At 31.7% G+C, this 19,581-nt stretch overlaps 1 protein-coding gene across 13 annotated transcripts in view; it reads left to right on the top strand.

Annotated features, from left to right (window-relative positions):
* Window positions 1-19,581, top strand: part of LOC118185753 (uncharacterized) — a 555,072-nt gene that overhangs the window by 348,910 nt on the left and 186,581 nt on the right. For 12 of the 13 annotated variants that reach the window (XM_085823608.1, XM_085823606.1, XM_085823612.1 and 9 more), the window contains one exon: window positions 2,466-2,567. In XM_085823608.1, coding sequence (XP_085679734.1) covers window positions 2,466-2,567 — 102 coding nt within the window. Of the gene's footprint in view, window positions 1-2,465; window positions 2,568-19,581 lie in introns of those variants that run through there. The other variant, XR_004757641.2, reaches the window with a different exon arrangement.

Below are 19,581 nucleotides of genomic sequence, written 5' to 3'. Positions count from 1 at the left end.
GGCGATTTAGGGGGTAAAATTCGTCATTTCGCCAAAATTTCCCGGTACACGTTGTACATATATATATATTAGAGAAAACTGGTATAATATATTTTTAATTGATTCCTTACATTGGAAAGCTCAGATTCAGGTATACTTTGCTTATAGAAATACACTTAAGGTAAAGAAGCCCTTAGGAGAAACAAAAAGTATACATATTTATGAGAAATACTGCAGTTGGAATGTACTTAAGAAATCATGTCCCTCAAATTCAGTTTAATTGCTCACTGTCAACACTTTTATGAGAATTTCTTTTATTAATCCCATTAGTGTACTTTTATTTTGAGTATAATTCAAATCTAATTTAGACATTATCATCCATGTAATACTTTCTTGAATTAAAATACTCTGCATAATTACTATCATTATTTAAAAAAATCTGTTATTAAATTATTTAAAAAACACACACCGGAGAAGAATTTCCTACCTATGCAATGCGTTTTCTGGTTTTCATCTTGTTATATAGGCTTACTTTAGTAAAATTTTATTTTTAAAATAAGTAAGATAACTTTAAACTGCATTTCAGAGCAAAATTTTCCAAATATCGTGACTAATGTGAATTGCTTAACATAAAAAGAATAAAGTTTTGGCAGATAAAGATGTTTTGTACACTTATTTTATTCTAATCATGTTAGAATTTTTTTTTAATTTATTCAGTTTGATTTCCTAAAAAATCTTTCTAAAATTCTTTTTAACATTAAAAATGCAGTATCAAAATTAAAGAATATAGAAGTCAGCATTCGGCCTAAGACATTTTTGTCTTTTCATATTTTAGGACGAAGATCGTATTTATTGTTTTCCCCATTTTCAAGCAATTTAAATGAAATTTGATGCAAACGTAACTTTTTTCTTTCAAATGCATGCTTACTTGATTCTGAATCACATTTGTATTCAAATTTAGAAATTTTCTGATAAAGACCTTGTTTTTCCTAAAGCTTTTATAAATATTTGCAATCATTTAAATTCACTAAATAACATTTAAGGTATTTCGTGTAACGGGGCTCATATTACACTGTCATAAAATGTTGTTACTAAAACAAACAACATCATATTAAATGTGTGTATCTCTCATTAACAATCTTACGTACTGAGTTTAAACCAAGTGAAAATAATCTTGAAACAATGCTTAATTTGTTTCCTGAATGAAACAATGGGCTGACCTCAGATAAAACGAGAGGCTAGATCTGAAACACACCTATTTCTAAGTATTGGTATTTTACTATTGGTCATTCATTTTTTTCTTTAATATTATAACTTTTAAATATTAAAAAAGAAAAGCTGATTTCTGTGTGGGACATACTTCGTGTGCCTGTAAATACTTTGACCAAATTTTAAAACTATGATCATTTCCTTTACATCAACGCGCATTTCGCAGAAAAGAAGCTAATAAGTTTTCTCGAAGCTTCAATTAAAAACAGGTTATGAGTCTTTAAAAAAATTCAGTTTTTTGCTTTATTACATTATTTTTAGGCATAGTAATTTCAGGCTAATGAGAATTAATTATTATGTTATTTCATTAAATTGTTTTATTTTTGTACTAATTCTTACGTACGTTCTTCCAGTTAGACTCTTAATAACCGGTTTTAATTTAATTATTAATTATTCCGAAAATTTCAAAATAAGCTTTAATGGTAAATTACTTCAATGAACGATACCCTTATACCGCTGCAAGTAATATATCGTTCAAAGTTTTATTTGAAGCTTATATAGTTAGCTTTAAGAATCGTTTGTTTGGTGAAAGATGGAGATGGGTCTTTCCTAAACAGAGCAAATTTTCATGACTAAGCATTACTTCGCAATGTATAATTTGACTGAATTGCCATCTTACTTACATTCTAAGTTGGTAATTGTAACGTTTTATTCCTGATATCCACATTTTGTCGAAATTAGGATGGACGATCGTGTCATCTCTTGTGGTTAACGATTCTAGTTTCTCAAAATCAGATTCTAAAGGGAAAATGATTGTCTTAACAAGTCCATTATTATTAGGGAAGATCTTTTTAATCAGATGATAAATCTTGTATAAGAAGAGTTACGATTTAATGCAGTTGCGATTTAATAATTAAAATTCGTTCTGACTGAGTAAAATTCGACTTCTTGCATCAAAAATACGGTTTTTAAAGATAACAGCATAAATTCCAGGTGAAATTTCAAGTTATAATATATTATTTTAACAATATAGGAGTGTCAGTTATTGAAATAATTTGCCATTAATACCCTTTTTGGAATTTCCTGAATTTCAGTGCATTTCATTAAAAAGAGGAATTTTAGAAAACTCTCTATATTTGCATATTTACATATCTATATATCTATATAGACGTTGATATATAGGGGAAGCTATGTAGTTATAGATATATCTGTTTACTCTTTTAAATGTATTTCTATTCGTTTAGAAATAAAATGAATTTTTTGAATTTTTCTTACAGGAGCAATAAATGGAGCATTAAACGAGAATTTCACAGCAGTTCCTAGCATTCTTAATGGATGCAATCAACAGGTGGGAAAGGAGTATTTACGTTTCTTACAAGGTATTTTTTTTTTATTATTAACATTCGCTTTAATGAGCTCACAGACTATAAATATTTCCGATTTCATATTTCTTTGAAAAATGGTGAACTTGGCTTACATATTTATTATATCAATATTATATTTATTCTAGCTTATCTATTTTATCAAGGAGAAATTATATTTAATATTAACAAAAATTCAATTTTATTATGTGTTAGTTGATATCAAATTAACTAAATTTATTAAATCTTAATTAATAATTAATTTAATATTTTTCATAAATATAAACAGTAATTAAATTACATAATATTAAATGGAAATTAATTTAAATCAAGTAATATTTAAAAGAAAATGAGTTATTTTCTTTTTTTTAACAAGGCTTAATGGATGCAGTAATTATTAATTCGTCTTTCAAAGAAAGAAAAAAAATCATATTCTAATATAATTATGATGTTCTCTCCGTATTAGAAATCTTATGATAAAAATAAAATTCTCTAAATAATTATAAGAATAATAATAAGCTTCACTATTTCTTCATAAAATGTTTCGACATCGATAATATTTAATTCATACTTTCTGCGAGAACGAAATATAGATTCCTGTTAAGTATGGGTAAATCAAGAATTAATATTCATATTATGACAGTTAATACTATGTGCACTACGACGGAAATTAATTGTTAATACTTTTTAATATTCTGAAGCTGATGGTCAAAAATATATATATTCATTTATTAATGATAATAACTACATCAGTGATACGAAAATAAGAACGTTAATTGCTTATGATTAAATATAAGAAGCCTCAGTTTAGGAGATAGTGTATTCCACATGGATTCTTTTCAAGGCTAAACTGATTCACATATTCCTTACGCATGAAAAAATGAGCAAGAAAAAGTCATATTACCAAATGGTTCCACTACCTGGATAGACACTGGGATGCAAGCAATTTGCATTCAGTTTATTTACTCCTTTTGTTTTCAATGACAAATTGCGATAATGAAAAAGAGGTGAGAAAAATAATTTCTTAGTACATAAGGCAAGAAATAAATTTGATTACATTAGTTTGTCAAAATTTAATCTGATATATTTGCCTCAAAAGAAAAATACTATTAGCGAAGATGATACAATTAGTGTATAAAAAAGGTTTTTCATACATTTTACAAAATGTAAAGTTCCAATATCGAAATTTTCAAAGAAAGGCTAGATTTGATTACATGGGATACAGTCAAAAACATTTTATTTATTATTATGCCAGATTTTATAATAATGTTCATGTCATTCGTTTGTGCTAACAATAACTCTGAGAATAATGATGTAAAAGTAATACAACTTCTTATCCAAAACATTTTAGTTATAATGCTATACTTCGATATTAAACAATTCAAATTTGGAGAAATTTTGTACGCTTCCTTACAAAATATAGTTTATTTTCTCCCGAGTTTCTCCAAATCAGAACACCGCTCTAATTATTTCATCTTCTTTCTAAAAGGTTAATTAGACTAAAATGAACCATTTGAAGGAAGCGTGAAAAGATTACATATATATGATTAATTTAAGTTATGAAATAATTATTCTTCCATCTTGAAGTGTTTATATGAATAATTTCTTTCAATGCATATTCCAAAAATGGGAATGAATCTTAGAAAACTTCTCTCTGAGTTTATTTTAAAATTATATTTGCTTTATCTGAATCCAAGGAAATGTGTCTGTAAATGATTTGTGTTTTGTAATATAATGACAATCTATGTTATATATATTTTTTGCACATCATACTTTCACGACAAAGCAAAATTGTTAAACAATGTCCATTTTTCATATTAAAATATTCGTTTCCTCACTTCTCTTGAAAAAATCTATTTTTGCATACCCTCCGAAACGTTTCTGCTATTATGAACAATAATAATTTACGAATATACGCTTGAAATAAAAATAATAGAAAATCAATCACTGGATCAAATCAGTCAAAAACTCTCATTGGCGTAACAACTCGATAACAACAATATGCTCGCGATACGCAAGATTAATGGGCGATGCATAAGTATTCGTACATCTACGATCCTGCATTTAGTAGCGGTCGGTATTTTAATGGCTCTAGCAGTAGCATCACAAAATTAAAACTTTGGAAGTTATGCAAAATTTGAATTTTAACAAACGTTTGGGAAATTAAAATTTTACTAGAGTGCAAGTGATCCTTAACTTTTATTTGCAAAAACTATTGATAAATTTAAGCTGGCAGGGTTACATGCGACTCGTGGGCAGCTGGTTGAGTGTAAGTGCATTGCAGAATTGCACTCTTTAAGGAGGCCTTGCGTGATTGCACTCTCTTAAAACCCTTAAGATCTTCGAATATGTTACTGTTTCAAGAATTGGGATAACTTATTTATTTTAAAAGCAATAACTTCCACCTTTGTACAGCTGACTACATAATATAGCTGCTTTGAGAGCTAGTAACCACAAAATTTGTGTTGCCACAAATATTTTTATAATTTAATCTGTTTTGTGACAAAAATTTTATGTGTTCGCGTCATGTTTCCACCTTGCGCGAATAGTTTAAAACATTCTGTTGCATAATGTAATTCCATATTTAATATATATATATATAATATACTGTCTTTTATAACATTTCAAAGCTACTGTGAAAGAAAAATCCTAAGAATTTCAGTTTAAATTCTTATTTTATTTGGAGTTGAGTTTATAAAATGTATTTTACTAAAAAAATCTGTAATGCTTTCATGTATAATTTTTTTTAATATTAAAATATTCATCAGATTTTTAGTTCCGTTAGAAGGTAGTGCCCATATAAAGAATTCCATCGAATTTCAAGTATGTACCATTAGCCATTTTTAAAATATCATGCGTGCGAGGTGGAAACCTGAAGTGAACGCATAAAAATTTTGTCAGAAAGCAGATTAAATTAAAAAAATATTTGTGGCAACAAAAACTTTCTGATTACTAGTTCCCAAAACAGCTATATTATGTAGTCAGCTGTAGAAAGTTGGAAGTAATTGCTTTTAAAATAAATAAGTTACCCCAATTCTTGCAACAGTAAAATATTTGAAGATCTTAAGTGTTTTAAGGTGTACGAGGCCCTTAAGATCACTGTCTTTAAGCCAAAATTACACATTTTAGAACAGTTATGCTTCAACTAAAAATGCTTTTTTACCTCCCGATAACCGGTTTACATAGGTAGAGCAGATAAATTTTTCGTTCTAAAAATTCGACAGTGAATTTTCAGTGAATAAGCATGAATTAGGATCCCCTCAACATTTTTTTTTAATGTTTTTACAATAATGTCTATCTATCTACGTGTCTGTGTGAGAATTTCAAAAATTTCTATTTTCCTTATTTTAAACGTTATGCATTCATAAAAAATATTTGAGTAAAACTGGATAACCGGAGGTGGTACTCAGAGCCCTTAGGAGTTTTAAAGGACAATCAAAAATGGTCCCTTATTTGAAGCCATTAGCAGTTTTGCAACAATCAGCATAACGTATAATTAATTATACATAGCAGGATATAGTACGTCTTCATCAAAATGAATTTAGATTTGTTGATACTATATAAATAACATGAAAGAAATTAAATTATGGTATTCGTTTAAAAGTACTTATTTTAAATATGTTATAAATATTTCAAAGTACTTATTTTAAATGTATTTTATGCTTATATAATTGTAAATATATAATATATATATATTATAGTTTTCTTTAATTTGAAACTAATTAAATTATGTGCTAATCAACTGCCCAATAAAATTCAAATTTTTGTTGAAAAATTTCAAGGAAACACTTGATTATGTTGGCGTAAATTAAAAAAAAACACTTTTTACACATGGCCAATTTAATATAATAAAATATAATCGAAGCTTTTGTTTTATAGACCTTTGTGTTATTAGAATAACAAATTAGATTTTGTTTACAAACAATCACTTGGAAGGAATAGTTTACTTAAATTGCTATTTCATTGCTATTTAAGTCATGGAATTAGCAGGAGATCATGTGCTGATCAAGTTAGATTTTTTTCTTTCTATTTAAAGCAAATAAGTTTAAAAGTATAGTTTCATTTTTTGCATCAAAAGAGCTCCTCGTAGTTTCATTGCAGAAAATTAAAATTACTTCCTTTCTCGTTCATATTTAAAATGATACTATGCGTCTCCGTTTGATATTTAATATTATTTATGCTTGAATACAGAAGATAATAATCTCATTTTTATATTCCATGAGTTCCGTATAAATTAGAAGGGAGTGAGTAAATTATGTTACACACATGCTGAAAAAAATAAATTCATCATCAAATATTCTAACCCATTCAAACCATAAAAATGGCTGAAAGTGCACAACCTATGGGGTGCTAGTATTTCATTTCGGTACATTTTTCTGTCGTTGAAGACATTAGTATCCTTCATCTGAAAACTCCTGCAGGAAAATATTCTTTCTGAGCCTGAGAGGACTTGATAGCAGCAATAAATTGGTTACTTACATATTAACATGGAAAAGGTATCATACATCCCAAGTCTTGAACGGAGGTATTGAAAATATTTCGCCCATTTCTCTCTCTGAGGACATTTATGAAAATCTCATATTGTATATGAGATTCATATCTCATATAAAAAAGATTCATATCTCATATATGAGAGATTCATATCTCATATATATTGTATATGAGATTCATATATATTGTATATGAGATCACATCTCATATATTATCTTCGTCAAATTTTTTTAAAGAATGCTTATAAAATCTTCAATGCAAATTATGCTCTAAAATGTTTTTCAGAAGAATTTCTTACATCATGTCAAATTATTTTATTGAAGATTAATAATTAATTCAAGTTGGTTTTGAATACACTATTTTTCAATAAGTATAATCAATATATTTTTTCGTAATGTTATTCTAACATATAAATAATTTGAAAATTTCGCAAATATTTTTCTCAAGATTTCAAAATTTCTAAATTTTACTGTACATATTGGCTGCAACTGTTATGAAATTTTGTAACGAAAGAAAATGAATCAGAGATTTATATTACGAAAATTGTCTAGCAGAAGTTAAACACGAAGCCTAAATGATTTCTTTAACATTTTAAATAAATTTGTTTCTTAATTATCACATTTTTTAAGCGATTCTTCGCCAAAAATTATAACCCTACTCGAGATAAAAACCCGGAAGGCGGGAAAAATGTTTGAGGAGCAATTTTATGGCCAATGGTCGGCGAATAAGCCAGATAGATGGAGCCAAATAGCCGGGAGGGGGGCTGACAGTGGGGAGCTTATCAACTCTGTTCTCGCCGCATCATAAATCGGTGCATTCCCCGTTCACTAAAGTGACACGAACACCCTACACCACATCCCCCCAACGCATCATTCCCAAAAAGAGCGGCTCGGAAAACAGATAAATGTGTGTCATTTTGACTGTGGCAACAGAGTAAAAATATGACTTTAGCGCCATCTACAGACCACAGTTTTTTTTAATAATAGAAATCCGTGTTTAAAAAATTTCTCAGTTAATTTAACTCTTGCTTATAAATACAAAATTGTGAATAGTATATATTGCATGCACTTAGTGAACGTTTCTGGTAATATTAACAGGTACACAGTTAATTCTTTCACATAATTATATATATACTATCTTAACGATGTGATGCAAAATATTTGAAGATTAATAAAGTAGATCCAGTGTAGTAAAAATATTCGGCCAAAAATTATGTATTAATTTCAAATACATGTGTGAAATAGGCAATATAAATTGCGATACAGAATCATTCAAAGGTTGCTAAGTAAGATTTAATCATTTATGTGCTCTTTCAATGAGAATCACTAATTTGACGGAGAAAAAATATCAGTAAAATAAACAAAAGTTAAGAGAGCCTAGGATATATTTTGAATAGAGAATATGATCGTTTTCAGCTATCGATATTGTAAATTTTTGTGTTTTACTATATGATTCTTAGATCTGAAAAAAAAAAATTGAAGGAAATAAATTTAATATTCATGTGATAATCGCATTTACGTATTTCGATGAACTTTTTATTAATTAAAAAATTATAAATTATGAAACAATTATAAATTTTATGTTTAATAAATTTCCTGATAATCCATTTTTGGATTACAGAGGAAACTTTTATTGCTACATATGATATCATCATAATAGGGGTCAGTGACTTTAACTTACTGATTAAAGTATACAGCAAATTAAATGTTTGTAATTGCTATCTGTTTAATAACTTTCATTTTTCTCTGCATTATTAAAACAATTAATTACCTTAAATTTTATATAATGTTATTTTTCTTTCTTCTATACTTTCTAATGATTCTTACAAACAATAACAGTAGGTTAAAGTTTCATATTAGAATAGATGGAAGCATTTTTTTTCACTTCACAAATTTCATTCCCCCCATATAATGTGCAGTTTTGGGATCATTATTGTTTTGTATAATGCTGGGTTTCTTGTAATACCTACATGAATAAATATGTCATTATTATGTTATGGTAATTACATAAATTAAATCTTTTAGTTAATGTAGTAAGAAGGCTTAATTATTATTTTCATGAGATTTTCGAGCTCTTTTGTAAAACCATTCCAAGACATTTTTTTTTCTTTACTAATCATCTATGGTACAGAGAGTTTGAGGTAATCCCTTAACGAAGTTATTATCTATCTTGATCAAATTTTATTCTTATTCCAAAAGTTGTATATTTCAGCTGATATTGCATGTCATTTCCAAGATAATTAAGCCAAGTTTTAATGATACGTTATTATTTTTTCCTTGAAAATAACCATATAAAGAAAAATTATCTTCTTTGTTAACATTTACTTTACAGTTGCTAAAATAAAAATACCGATTAGTTTCCTTTATAATTTTTTGTGTTGCCCTACCAGGATAGTGGTTAGCGAGACTGACTGACGTACCAAAGGGCCCAGGCTCGAATCCCAGAGAAGGCATGCATGTTTGTAAATGTAAAGTGTCTGTTGCGCATGGGGACACTCTAAATTCGCGGCAAGCCGAAAGCCCTCTCGAGAGGTTGGTAGAAGGCGAAGGGTGGGAGACCTTTGTAGCCGTCCCTCAAAATTGGGGGCGGAACTTAAAAAAGTCTAACTGTTACCTTTATGGTGTTCAAGGCTCTTACCAATAACAGGCGCAGTCTTACACATCTTGCCACGATGAATTTCGTGGGCTTCTTCTGATGTTACTGTCAGACAAGTGAGAAAAGCCGCAACAACCGCATAATTTTATGTGCTAATATTCTTATAATTTATCTTCACTCTAGAGCCTTTTAAATGAACCATATATATTCTATTATTTCTGATGTAAATAATAAATAATGCTTATGACTAATAATTTATATTTTTAATTATATTACCCTAAATGAAAATTTCGTAATAGACCTAATATTATGTGGATGTTTAAAAAATCTACTTATTTTTTATGTAGGAAAAATAACCAAATCTAAACGCATCTGCTGGTTAAAACAAGTGAATCAATTAAAATTAAGTTAAAAATTAAAACAGTAAAATTCTTTTCGAATAGAATAGGATTTGATGTTTTAGTTAAAAGAGATGGACTGGTATCAGTATAAGCTGAATTTACGCAATAATGCTGTGCAATTCGGGAGGTCAATGCAAAAGAGAGAATCTTTCATTTTTCCCATGTTCGACGTCAGTCTTAATCAGTGTTCTTTAAAACCCAAACATCTCTCTAAACATCTTCTATTACAAAATATATTTTCATTTTTAGAACGCATTCAATTAATTTTATTTTCCGTAATAAATTTAATCAAAATATTAATGCATTTTAATGCACGGAAGCCATTTCATTTTAATGCAATTTTAAGAATCTTTAACATAAAAATTTAGGAAAATTAAATTCAAAATCTAGCATATTTTCCTGTCTTATTTTCATGGTTCGGCATAAGTTATCTAAGTTAAGTTCAGCGTAAGTTCCATAAGGTTCATCATAAGTTAAGTCAAAATCTCGTTCGCCTTCCCCAAATTTAGGCTGCCATAATATTCTTCGTATCCATTGCCCAGTGAATCTTTCAAATTCACAAACTTTTATTTTTAAATAAATAAGATGAAACACGAAAAAAATAAAATCTGAAAGCCTTCAGATCATTTCATTTATGGACACATGCACGTTTCGAGAGCTAGCGCCACATTGGGCTAAAAATATTTAAAAACAGCATTTCTTTAGAATTTTCGATAGACAGTCTCGCGCACTGGATATAAAAATATTTTATTCCTTACAGTGTTTCCACGGCTAGCTTTGAAATTGTAAGAGTTTTTAATGAAAAATTCGATAAAATTTTACAAAATATGAAACAGACAATAAAACAACTTCCACATTCGAGCTTCCAGGTTCGTGTGGAGGACTATGTTATTTAAAATTTGATGATTCTAGGTACCGTTGTTTTTTTCACAATGCGAGAAATATACGTACGTTCATGTAAATTCTTCATTATTTAGTTTTTTTAAATATAATACAAGGCGATAATATTTGGTGGCAACGATTTCAAAAGTGGTTCGTACATTTAAGTAATTGTGATTCGATGCAAAATACCGTTTTGAGACTAAAGCCCTTTTCGGCTAACTATCTTTTAAGCTTAAAGCTGTAACAGCATACCGCAGTACCATACTTAAAGCTGTAACAGCATACCACATTTACAAAAAGTAAATTTTTGTAAATTTTAGTAAGGTGTTTTGAATATTAAGCAAAAAAATAGAATGAAGACTGTAACGAACTTGATGCACTGCTTCTTTGGGTGAGGATTAGATCCGAGAAAGTGGATATACGTAAAGCAGTGTGCTGCGCACATGTGGAGATTATTAATAATATAAGCATTCTGCTCCAGAAAATATAGCTAGACTGAATTTCAGTTAGTGTGTCTGATATAGTCTTCCTTTTTCTGTAAAAATTAAATGAGCAATTCTGTCTTATTTTAATGATAGTAAATAAAACTGCATAAATTTAAGATTGAAAGTAAAAGCTTTCATAATAAACAAAACATTTCCATTTACCAATGCCTTTTCATTAAATTTTAACACTTTTCATTGAAGTATTAGCTTCTTTTATCTCACTCGACATTGCCTTTAAATTTCATTTAAATTTGGAAGAGGCAGAAATATTTTCTCATGGACTATATTTCTGTCACATTCGATGAACTCAGAATACCTAAATCCTGAGAGGCACCGGGTGAAATATACTTTAACCACAATACGAGAAGTTCGAAAATTTCTCAAAACTTTGACTTAACCGTTAGGAAAATTTAACTACCCCATGTGAATTTACTCTCGGAAAATTCTTCAGACCGAATTATAATAGTCGGGATCAAATCCTCCCAGAAGTTGCACTGGGAGACTATGATCCGAAACCTTCCTCCGCTTTATTCCCAGAACGCTTTCACCTTGATCGGTAACCATGACAACCATCACGTGTCTTCCTAATCGCAGAAACTGTCGTCCCTAATCCCGAACATTAATTTCGCGCCGGCCGCCATTTTGTAGCCAGCGCTTTACTAGACTTGCGAGAGCTCGAGTGTAGTATGTGTGTATGTGATGAGATGATGTGTGTGTATGTGCATGTGTGCATGTGCGTGCCAAGGAACTGCTAAGCGAGCGGGTGGGTGGCGGACCAATCAGACGCCTCCGCTTTGGTAGAGGATTAAATATTAGCTCTCTCTCGCTTTAATACTGGCCGAGATAAAGTTCGCAAGGGGGTAAATTTCGGAGAGCGGGGTGGTCGAGCTTTCGAGTATTTTGCGCCCGAATAATTGGCATTCAAATCACGTACCGTTGCATCACGTGACTACGTTGGGGATGGAGAAGAGGTGGGGAAGAGGAAAGTAAAGGAAAGCGTTTTCTCCCGATAGCTATAGGGATTAGCGCTGCTGTGGTTGTCCATTACGACAAATTATTCCTCGGATTTTTGCGGCAGGGCTGCTAGTACAGACCCTTGTCCTATAGCTAGCTCATTACTCCAGGACGAGAAGCTTCGCAAAGAGGTATTAAGACAGAGACGTCTATATGTGTTAAGCTCTGTGTTCATTTTTTATTATTTTTTTTTCTGTGAATACAGAATCTTGCCTGTAATTTCTTATTGCGCTTTTTTATGCTTAATGTGCAAAGGATATACTTTACGTTACGAAGAAAAGTTTGCTGTTTTTTTACCCGTAGAGTAATGGGGCAACTGATTTTCAAGCCTTTATTTGAGAGTGAACGTTTTTTGAACTTTTTTTCTTGCTTTGGCCTTCTCAGTTTTATTTGCAAAGGAATTTCTAGCCTAATGGATGAGATATAAGCTCCTTGTTTGTTTCTCTAGACAGGATTGCATTAAAAGCCATATATATCAGTCGCAGAGACCGTATTGAATGCTAAGGTAATTCGACATGTTTAGATAACATTCTCCTAAGTACAGTTAAAATCTACAGGGGAAATATATTTGGCAGAAAATCTTACTTTAATTTTAGGGTTATAAATGTATTCAGGCGCTTATATATATTGGCGAAATAAAGTATGTATTATTTGCTTGTTGTTTTCATACATATATGTGAGCACATATAAAATAATTTGTCATCAATGTTCAATGAAAAAAATTCTAATCTATAGATTTTTGATTATTCGAAAATTAATAAGTTGAATTAAATTACATTTCAATTAGTCTAATTTCTGAATAAGCTGATTCGATAAGTTGAATTTTCCGTTAGTGGAATTTTTTCTAATGTATTCAGTTTTGGTTTATCGAAATAACTGCATATAATTTGTAATATAAATTGCCTTTATTTGAATCTGTATGTTTACACAATGAAAGCTAATTTCATCAAGATGCCGAAAAAAGCGCATCCCCTACGTTACAATCATGGTTTATAACTCTGTGTGATACATTGCATCTTAGAAAACCTAAGCAACCGAATTCCTAAATAATTGTCTCGGATGTACCTAAGCACAGCCAAGCCGGTAACATCATCCAAACATTTGCCAACCTTGTACCTGGCACAAGTCCCTCATACCAAGACATTTCCCACCTCGCCTGTACAGGCTATATCATACCACGCCTGTCCAGACCTTATCCCACCATGACAGGCCCAATGAAGTTGCAATGAGAAACTGGACAGTGTCCCATACACAAGAATTATACTATCGAATCGTAGTTACCTTGATATTAGTTCCATATATACCACAATGTACTAAGAGATGCACAAAATATTCTACAACAATTAGTTCTTTAAAAATGTTTAATGTAATCTGATGTAATTAGATATATTAATGTCTGATGTAATTAGATATATTATACTAATTCAGAAGTCAAACAACAAAAATCAGCGTTATATTTTCAAAATTTTCGCAGGACTAGTTTCGATGGTTTTTACTGAACCACCATCCTCAGCTGCAAAACCGCAAATGAACAAGATAGGAAATAATGACAAGATAAGATAAGAAAGCCTGGACAGGAATAAGCAAGTGGCGCCATCTGTTGATGAAACCAGAACTAAAACATAATTTCTTTAAAGGCCGAAGACAAAGACGGATTGGAACTAGGATCGTTAACTAGAACAGAAAGATTTTTTTGGATGTGAAATGCCTCTAGAAAATCCAATTCTCCAATGGAAGATGTTTTTTGAATAATTTTGGCAGCAGAAAAATTGAAAGTGTGATTTTCGGACCAACGATGTTGAGCAACAGAAGACTTCTGTGTTTCCTTTTTTCTAACATATGCCTCATGTTCCTTGACGCGAAATTTTAAGGCTCTCTTAGTTTGGCCAATGTAAATTACACCACACTGGTAAGGAATCCCATAAATACCCCTGGAATTCATATCCGGAATGGGGTCCTTGAGTATGGAACTCGGAATTTTATTGATGAAAGAATACACAACCCGAAAGTTAAATTTTTTCAAAATATGTGCAACTTTATAGCTAATTGACGGAAAGAAGGGAATGACAACAGAATTTTTATAATCTCCTAAAACAAGAGTGTTTTTTTTAGTGTGTTGAGATGAGAATTTTTTAACTGCTTGATTAATAATGTTGGGTGAAAAGCCCCTGTCAATAGCTACTGCTTTTAAGTAATTTAGTTCTTCATCAAGGGCTAGTTTGAAGGAGCAAACTTGAAGAGCACGGAGAACATAGGAATAAAATGAAGGTAACTTTTGTTTAGTCGGATGACATGATTTAAAGTGTGGTGGAAGGCAAACCGATGAAGGTTTACGGTAAACCGTAGTACTGAAGTTGAATGTGTTACGTGTGACCAGAATGTCGAGAAACGGAAGAGAATTGCAAGTCTCAAGTTCAAAAGTGAACTGAATAGCAGGATCAATAGAATTTTGTTTTCCAAAATAAATATTACAAGCAAACTGAGGGATTAGCTATGGGAAGCCCCATCAGTCGCATCCTGGCTGATATCTACATGCATTATTATGAATCAAAATTGTTTGAAACTTTAAACTTCCCGGCATGGTTCCGCTACGTAGACGATACTTTTACCCTGTTTGAAGGTAATAAAGATGATTTAAATAAAGTTCTTTCAACAATGAATTCTATTGATCCTGCTATTCAGTTCACTTTTGAATTTGAGACTTGCAATTCTCTTCCGTTTCTCGACGTTTTGGTCACACGTAACACATCCAACTTCAGTACTACGGTTTACCGTAAACCTTCATCGGTTTGCCTTCCACCACACTTTAAATCATGTCATCCGACTAAACAAAAGTTACCTTCATTTTATTCCTATGTTCTCCGTGCTCTTCAAGTTTGCTCCTTCAAACTAGCCCTTGACGAAGAACTAAATTACTTAAAAGCAATACCTATTGACAGGGGCTTTTCACCCAACATTATTAATCAAGCAGTTAAAAATTTCTCATCTCAGCACACTAAAAGGCACACTCTTGTTTTAGGAGATTATAAAAATTCTGTTGTCATTCCCTTCTTTCCATCAATTAGCTATAAAGTTGCACATATTTTGCAAAAATTTAACTTTCGGGTTGTGTATTCTTTCATCAATAAAATTCCGAGTTCCATACTCAAGGACCCCATTCCGGATATGAATTCCAGGGGTATTTATGGGATTCCTTATCAGTGTGGTTTAATTTACATTGGCCAAACTAAGAGAGCCTTAAAATTTCGCGTCAAGGAACATGAGGCATATGTTAGAAAAAAGGAAACACAGAAGTCTTCTGTTGCTCAACATCGTTGGTCCGAAAATCACACTTTCAATTTTTCTGCTGCCAAAATTATTCAAAAAACATCTTCCATTGGAGAATTGGATTTTCTAGAGGCATTTCACATCCAAAAAAATCTTTCTGTTCTAGTTAACGATCCTAATTCCAATCCGTCTTTGCCTTCGGCCTTTAAAGAAATTATGTTTTAGTTCTGGTTTCATCAACAGATGGCGCCACTTGCTTATTTCTGTCCAGGCTTTCTTATCTTATCTTGTCATTATTTCCTATCTTGTTCATTTACGGTTTTGCAGCTGAGGATGGTGGTTCGGTGAAAACCATCGAAACTAGTCCTGCGAAAATTTTGAAAATATAACGCTGATTTTTGTTCTTTGACTTCTGAATTAGTATTTATTCAGCGTGTTATTATATTTTAGATATATTGTGTTCGTATGATGTACTAATGTATGCTTGATGTAATAATGTTATATTAATCTGTCAGAATCCAACTTTTGTTAATCGATTAAGTTCATTGTAATAATTGTATACCGTGTTATTGTGATCGTATATTCAATAAAAAATGTCTAGAAATAATGTAAAGTATCTCTGTGAATGTCTTGCTGGGCTGGCTTCTCATGAGACCAACCGAACGCCCAACGGATGCAGTACTGCGGCACCGCAATACCTGTTAAAATCACTGACGAAGTTATGGTGCTCCGTCCACTTTTTCCTGTTCCTGGCTTTAGTTCCTGACCTTTTCGTACTTTCTGCCTCGTCTAACGGTGTTGCTCGAACCTCTCTTGGGAATAATCGCTCTTATAAGCTTATATGTATTCTAGATGCAAAAAAGACCACCTCTTACAAGAGTGCAAATACCTCGCAGAATCCTGTTCCAGTTGCTCAGTTTAAAATAGCACAAAAGACGCAAAGTACAGTATCAATCATTCAAACAAGTGAAGCGCTTGCCCCACTTATAGAGCAGCTCTGAACGCTTTCGCACATTCCCAGCAGCAATCAATTTGCCTTTTCTTACTGAAATACAGCAACGCAGGAAGCAGCGACACAGAATATTGTATAGTAACCTTCAAAAGTTCCATACCGCTAGGCTAAATATCATACAGGTTATAACTCAGTTTTATATAGAAATATATCTGGTGTTGCAGGGGCTGTGCACAGCAAAAGGCATGCTCCCTTCCGGTGTAGAACCTTTACTGTAGAACTTTCCACTGCAGAACCTTTACATCTTTGAATAATAAATCTGCAATAATCTACAATGAGGAATTAACCTTTATGCAACTCTGCAGCATACTCTCACTAATCTTCTCTATACAATCAATTACCCTGCTGCACTCATATCAATTTACTCCCACTGAGAACTGATATAAGACTTCAGTTAGCTGAACTGGGCCTTTATCTTTTCATCGCCACAATATATCATATCCTGGATAGGGACTGCAGCGCAAGTCATTTATGTAGAGGGGTGAGATAAAATCGTCGAGCACCTGTCACCTGCTAAATTACGTGCATTGCGGAGGCTGGTAATCATCAGTGATATAGGTTCACCTCCAACCTTCGAAACTACGAAGACCAGAGGCTGACCTGACCTCATCTTTACCATAACAAATACAGGAGCTCAAATCCAAGACTAGCGATAGATTACCTTTATTAAGTGACCATTAAATAATTATATACAGTTTGTATAGTCCGGAGCTTTACCTACTCTAACAAAAATTAAAAACATCCCAAGGGAAGATTCAAAATTCGCAAAGCATGTGACTGAGCATATTCCAGAACAACTCAGCATATGCGATATGCACCCATGCTCTTTATTATGTTATATGACAAACTCATAGTCATCATCATTACAGCTTTTACGTAAGCAAACAGAGTCAGGTCTCTTAAACGGCTTACTTTCTATCAACGTGGTTGACTTGTGCTCTTAAAGCTGAAAGAACTCGGGTGTGAGCATTACGACGCAAGGTGCAAGCTGCCTCAGATGTAAAAATGTACAGTAACTTGCCATGTAAGTTATAGTCATGTAAAAATTCACAGTGACTCGACTCTCAGCGTAGAGATAATTGCAGGGACGCGTGGCAGAAGCCCTCTCATGCATAATGTCAGACAAGCCTTGTTAAAATTACAACTGGACTAAAGATTCCATCTATATTGCCTTCCCGCCCATACTGGAATATATGTAAATGAGCTTGCTGATGAGATCGCACAGCAAAACCGCCAATTATGTAACTAGACCAGAATAGAAGTCCATATATTTAGCCCATATATACATATTTCGATACACTAGCCCATATATGACAGTTTGGAGGCATTTGGTGGTATAATTTCTCTTAATTATAACGTCAGAATTTCGTCCACGGTTATACTGGTTTTCAGCATATCCGGGCCTAGTTGGCAAGAAGCAACTAGCACAAATCTGCCGGAACATCCCTTGCTCTTGCCAAGTTCCTTTCTAAAACAACGAGAATTTGGAGTTTTCATTCTTGTCCCCATGCCTCTGATAAGATGCTTACATTTTCTTCTGCATTGACAACTTTCCTTTCAGGACATGGAACTTTAATAACATATCTTCATCGATTTAGTATTACAGACCTGGACAAGGCAAGGAACTCCGGATCATTATGCCTTTTCCTGTTGTCTTACGAAAACTTTTCACTTGACCACACTCAGCCATCTGATGAATACTGGGAACAATGGACTTCGCACCTATTAAAAACTAAGGGAGCTCTTACTAAACTGACTAAAATATTGCAATTCTGTAAAGAAAGATATTCATAATCATCAACTAGCTAAGTACTGATTCGATAACGATATTCATTCTCATCAGCCAGCTAAGTGATCGTTGTATAAACCTTTTTTTTTTAATTTCTTATATATTCATTTATTTATTTATTATTTATACTTACATTTATTTGTTTTTATATATTCCATTTTTTATATTATTTCTTTCTTTCTGTATTTTATTTATTTATTTTTTGTTTTTATTTCCCCTCTTGAATTGAATTTATTTAGTCCAAAGGGGCAATTTGGCCTGAAAGACTATTATTTTCGTTTTGGCATTTTGCGTTGGTTCACTATAAATAACCGATTCACTTTTTAAATTGTTGGCACCAAATATTATCTCCCTGTATTTTATTTAATGACATTAAATAATGAAGAATTTGCATAAATGTATGTATGTTTCTCACATTGTGATAAAGCAATGGTACCTAGAGCCATCCAATATTGAATAACGTACATTTTCTCCCGAATATGGCATCTGGAAGCCCAAATTTTGAATTAGTTTTATTATCAATTGCATATTTTGTAAAACTTTAACGAATTTTTGATTAAAAAACTTTAAGATTTAAAAGTGAGCAATGGCAGCACTCTACGAGGGAGAAACCTCTTTATCTCTAGCGCGCCGAACAGCGTATTGGAAATTCTAAAGATATGCTCATTTAAAAATTATTTTGCGATATTGCTGTTGAACTGAATTTTTTGGTTTAAGTGCGAAGAACATGCTATTTAATAAATAAAGATAACACACAAAACGTTAAAAAAACGCCACTTTGGAGGTAATTTAGCATCTGAAACCTTTTAGATTTTTTTAAAATTTTTATTTTATTTTTTTGTTTTGCTTATCATATTAAGTATTTGTAAAATTTAACCAGCAACTTTGTTTTTATTATATTAAATACCAACATATAACTCTGAATTATATGTAGCATATAAATGCAAGTTGTTTTTGTTTATTAAATACTACTACTGTATGCACTCTCTGAGTTTGTTTAAAAAAGATGTATAGCCCTAACCTGGTGGTGGCGGCTGCTGAATTGTACTTGATCTCCCTCTGAGCAAGCGCTATTCTGTTTGGTAAACACCTTAGG

This window comes from Stegodyphus dumicola, chromosome 9 (genome assembly GCF_044657685.1).
Source record: "Stegodyphus dumicola isolate Sdum_Otavi_A_Nest chromosome 9, ASM4465768v1".
In the NCBI taxonomy this organism is placed as follows: domain Eukaryota; kingdom Metazoa; phylum Arthropoda; class Arachnida; order Araneae; family Eresidae; genus Stegodyphus; species Stegodyphus dumicola.
This window is presented reverse-complemented; position numbering and strand designations above follow the sequence as displayed.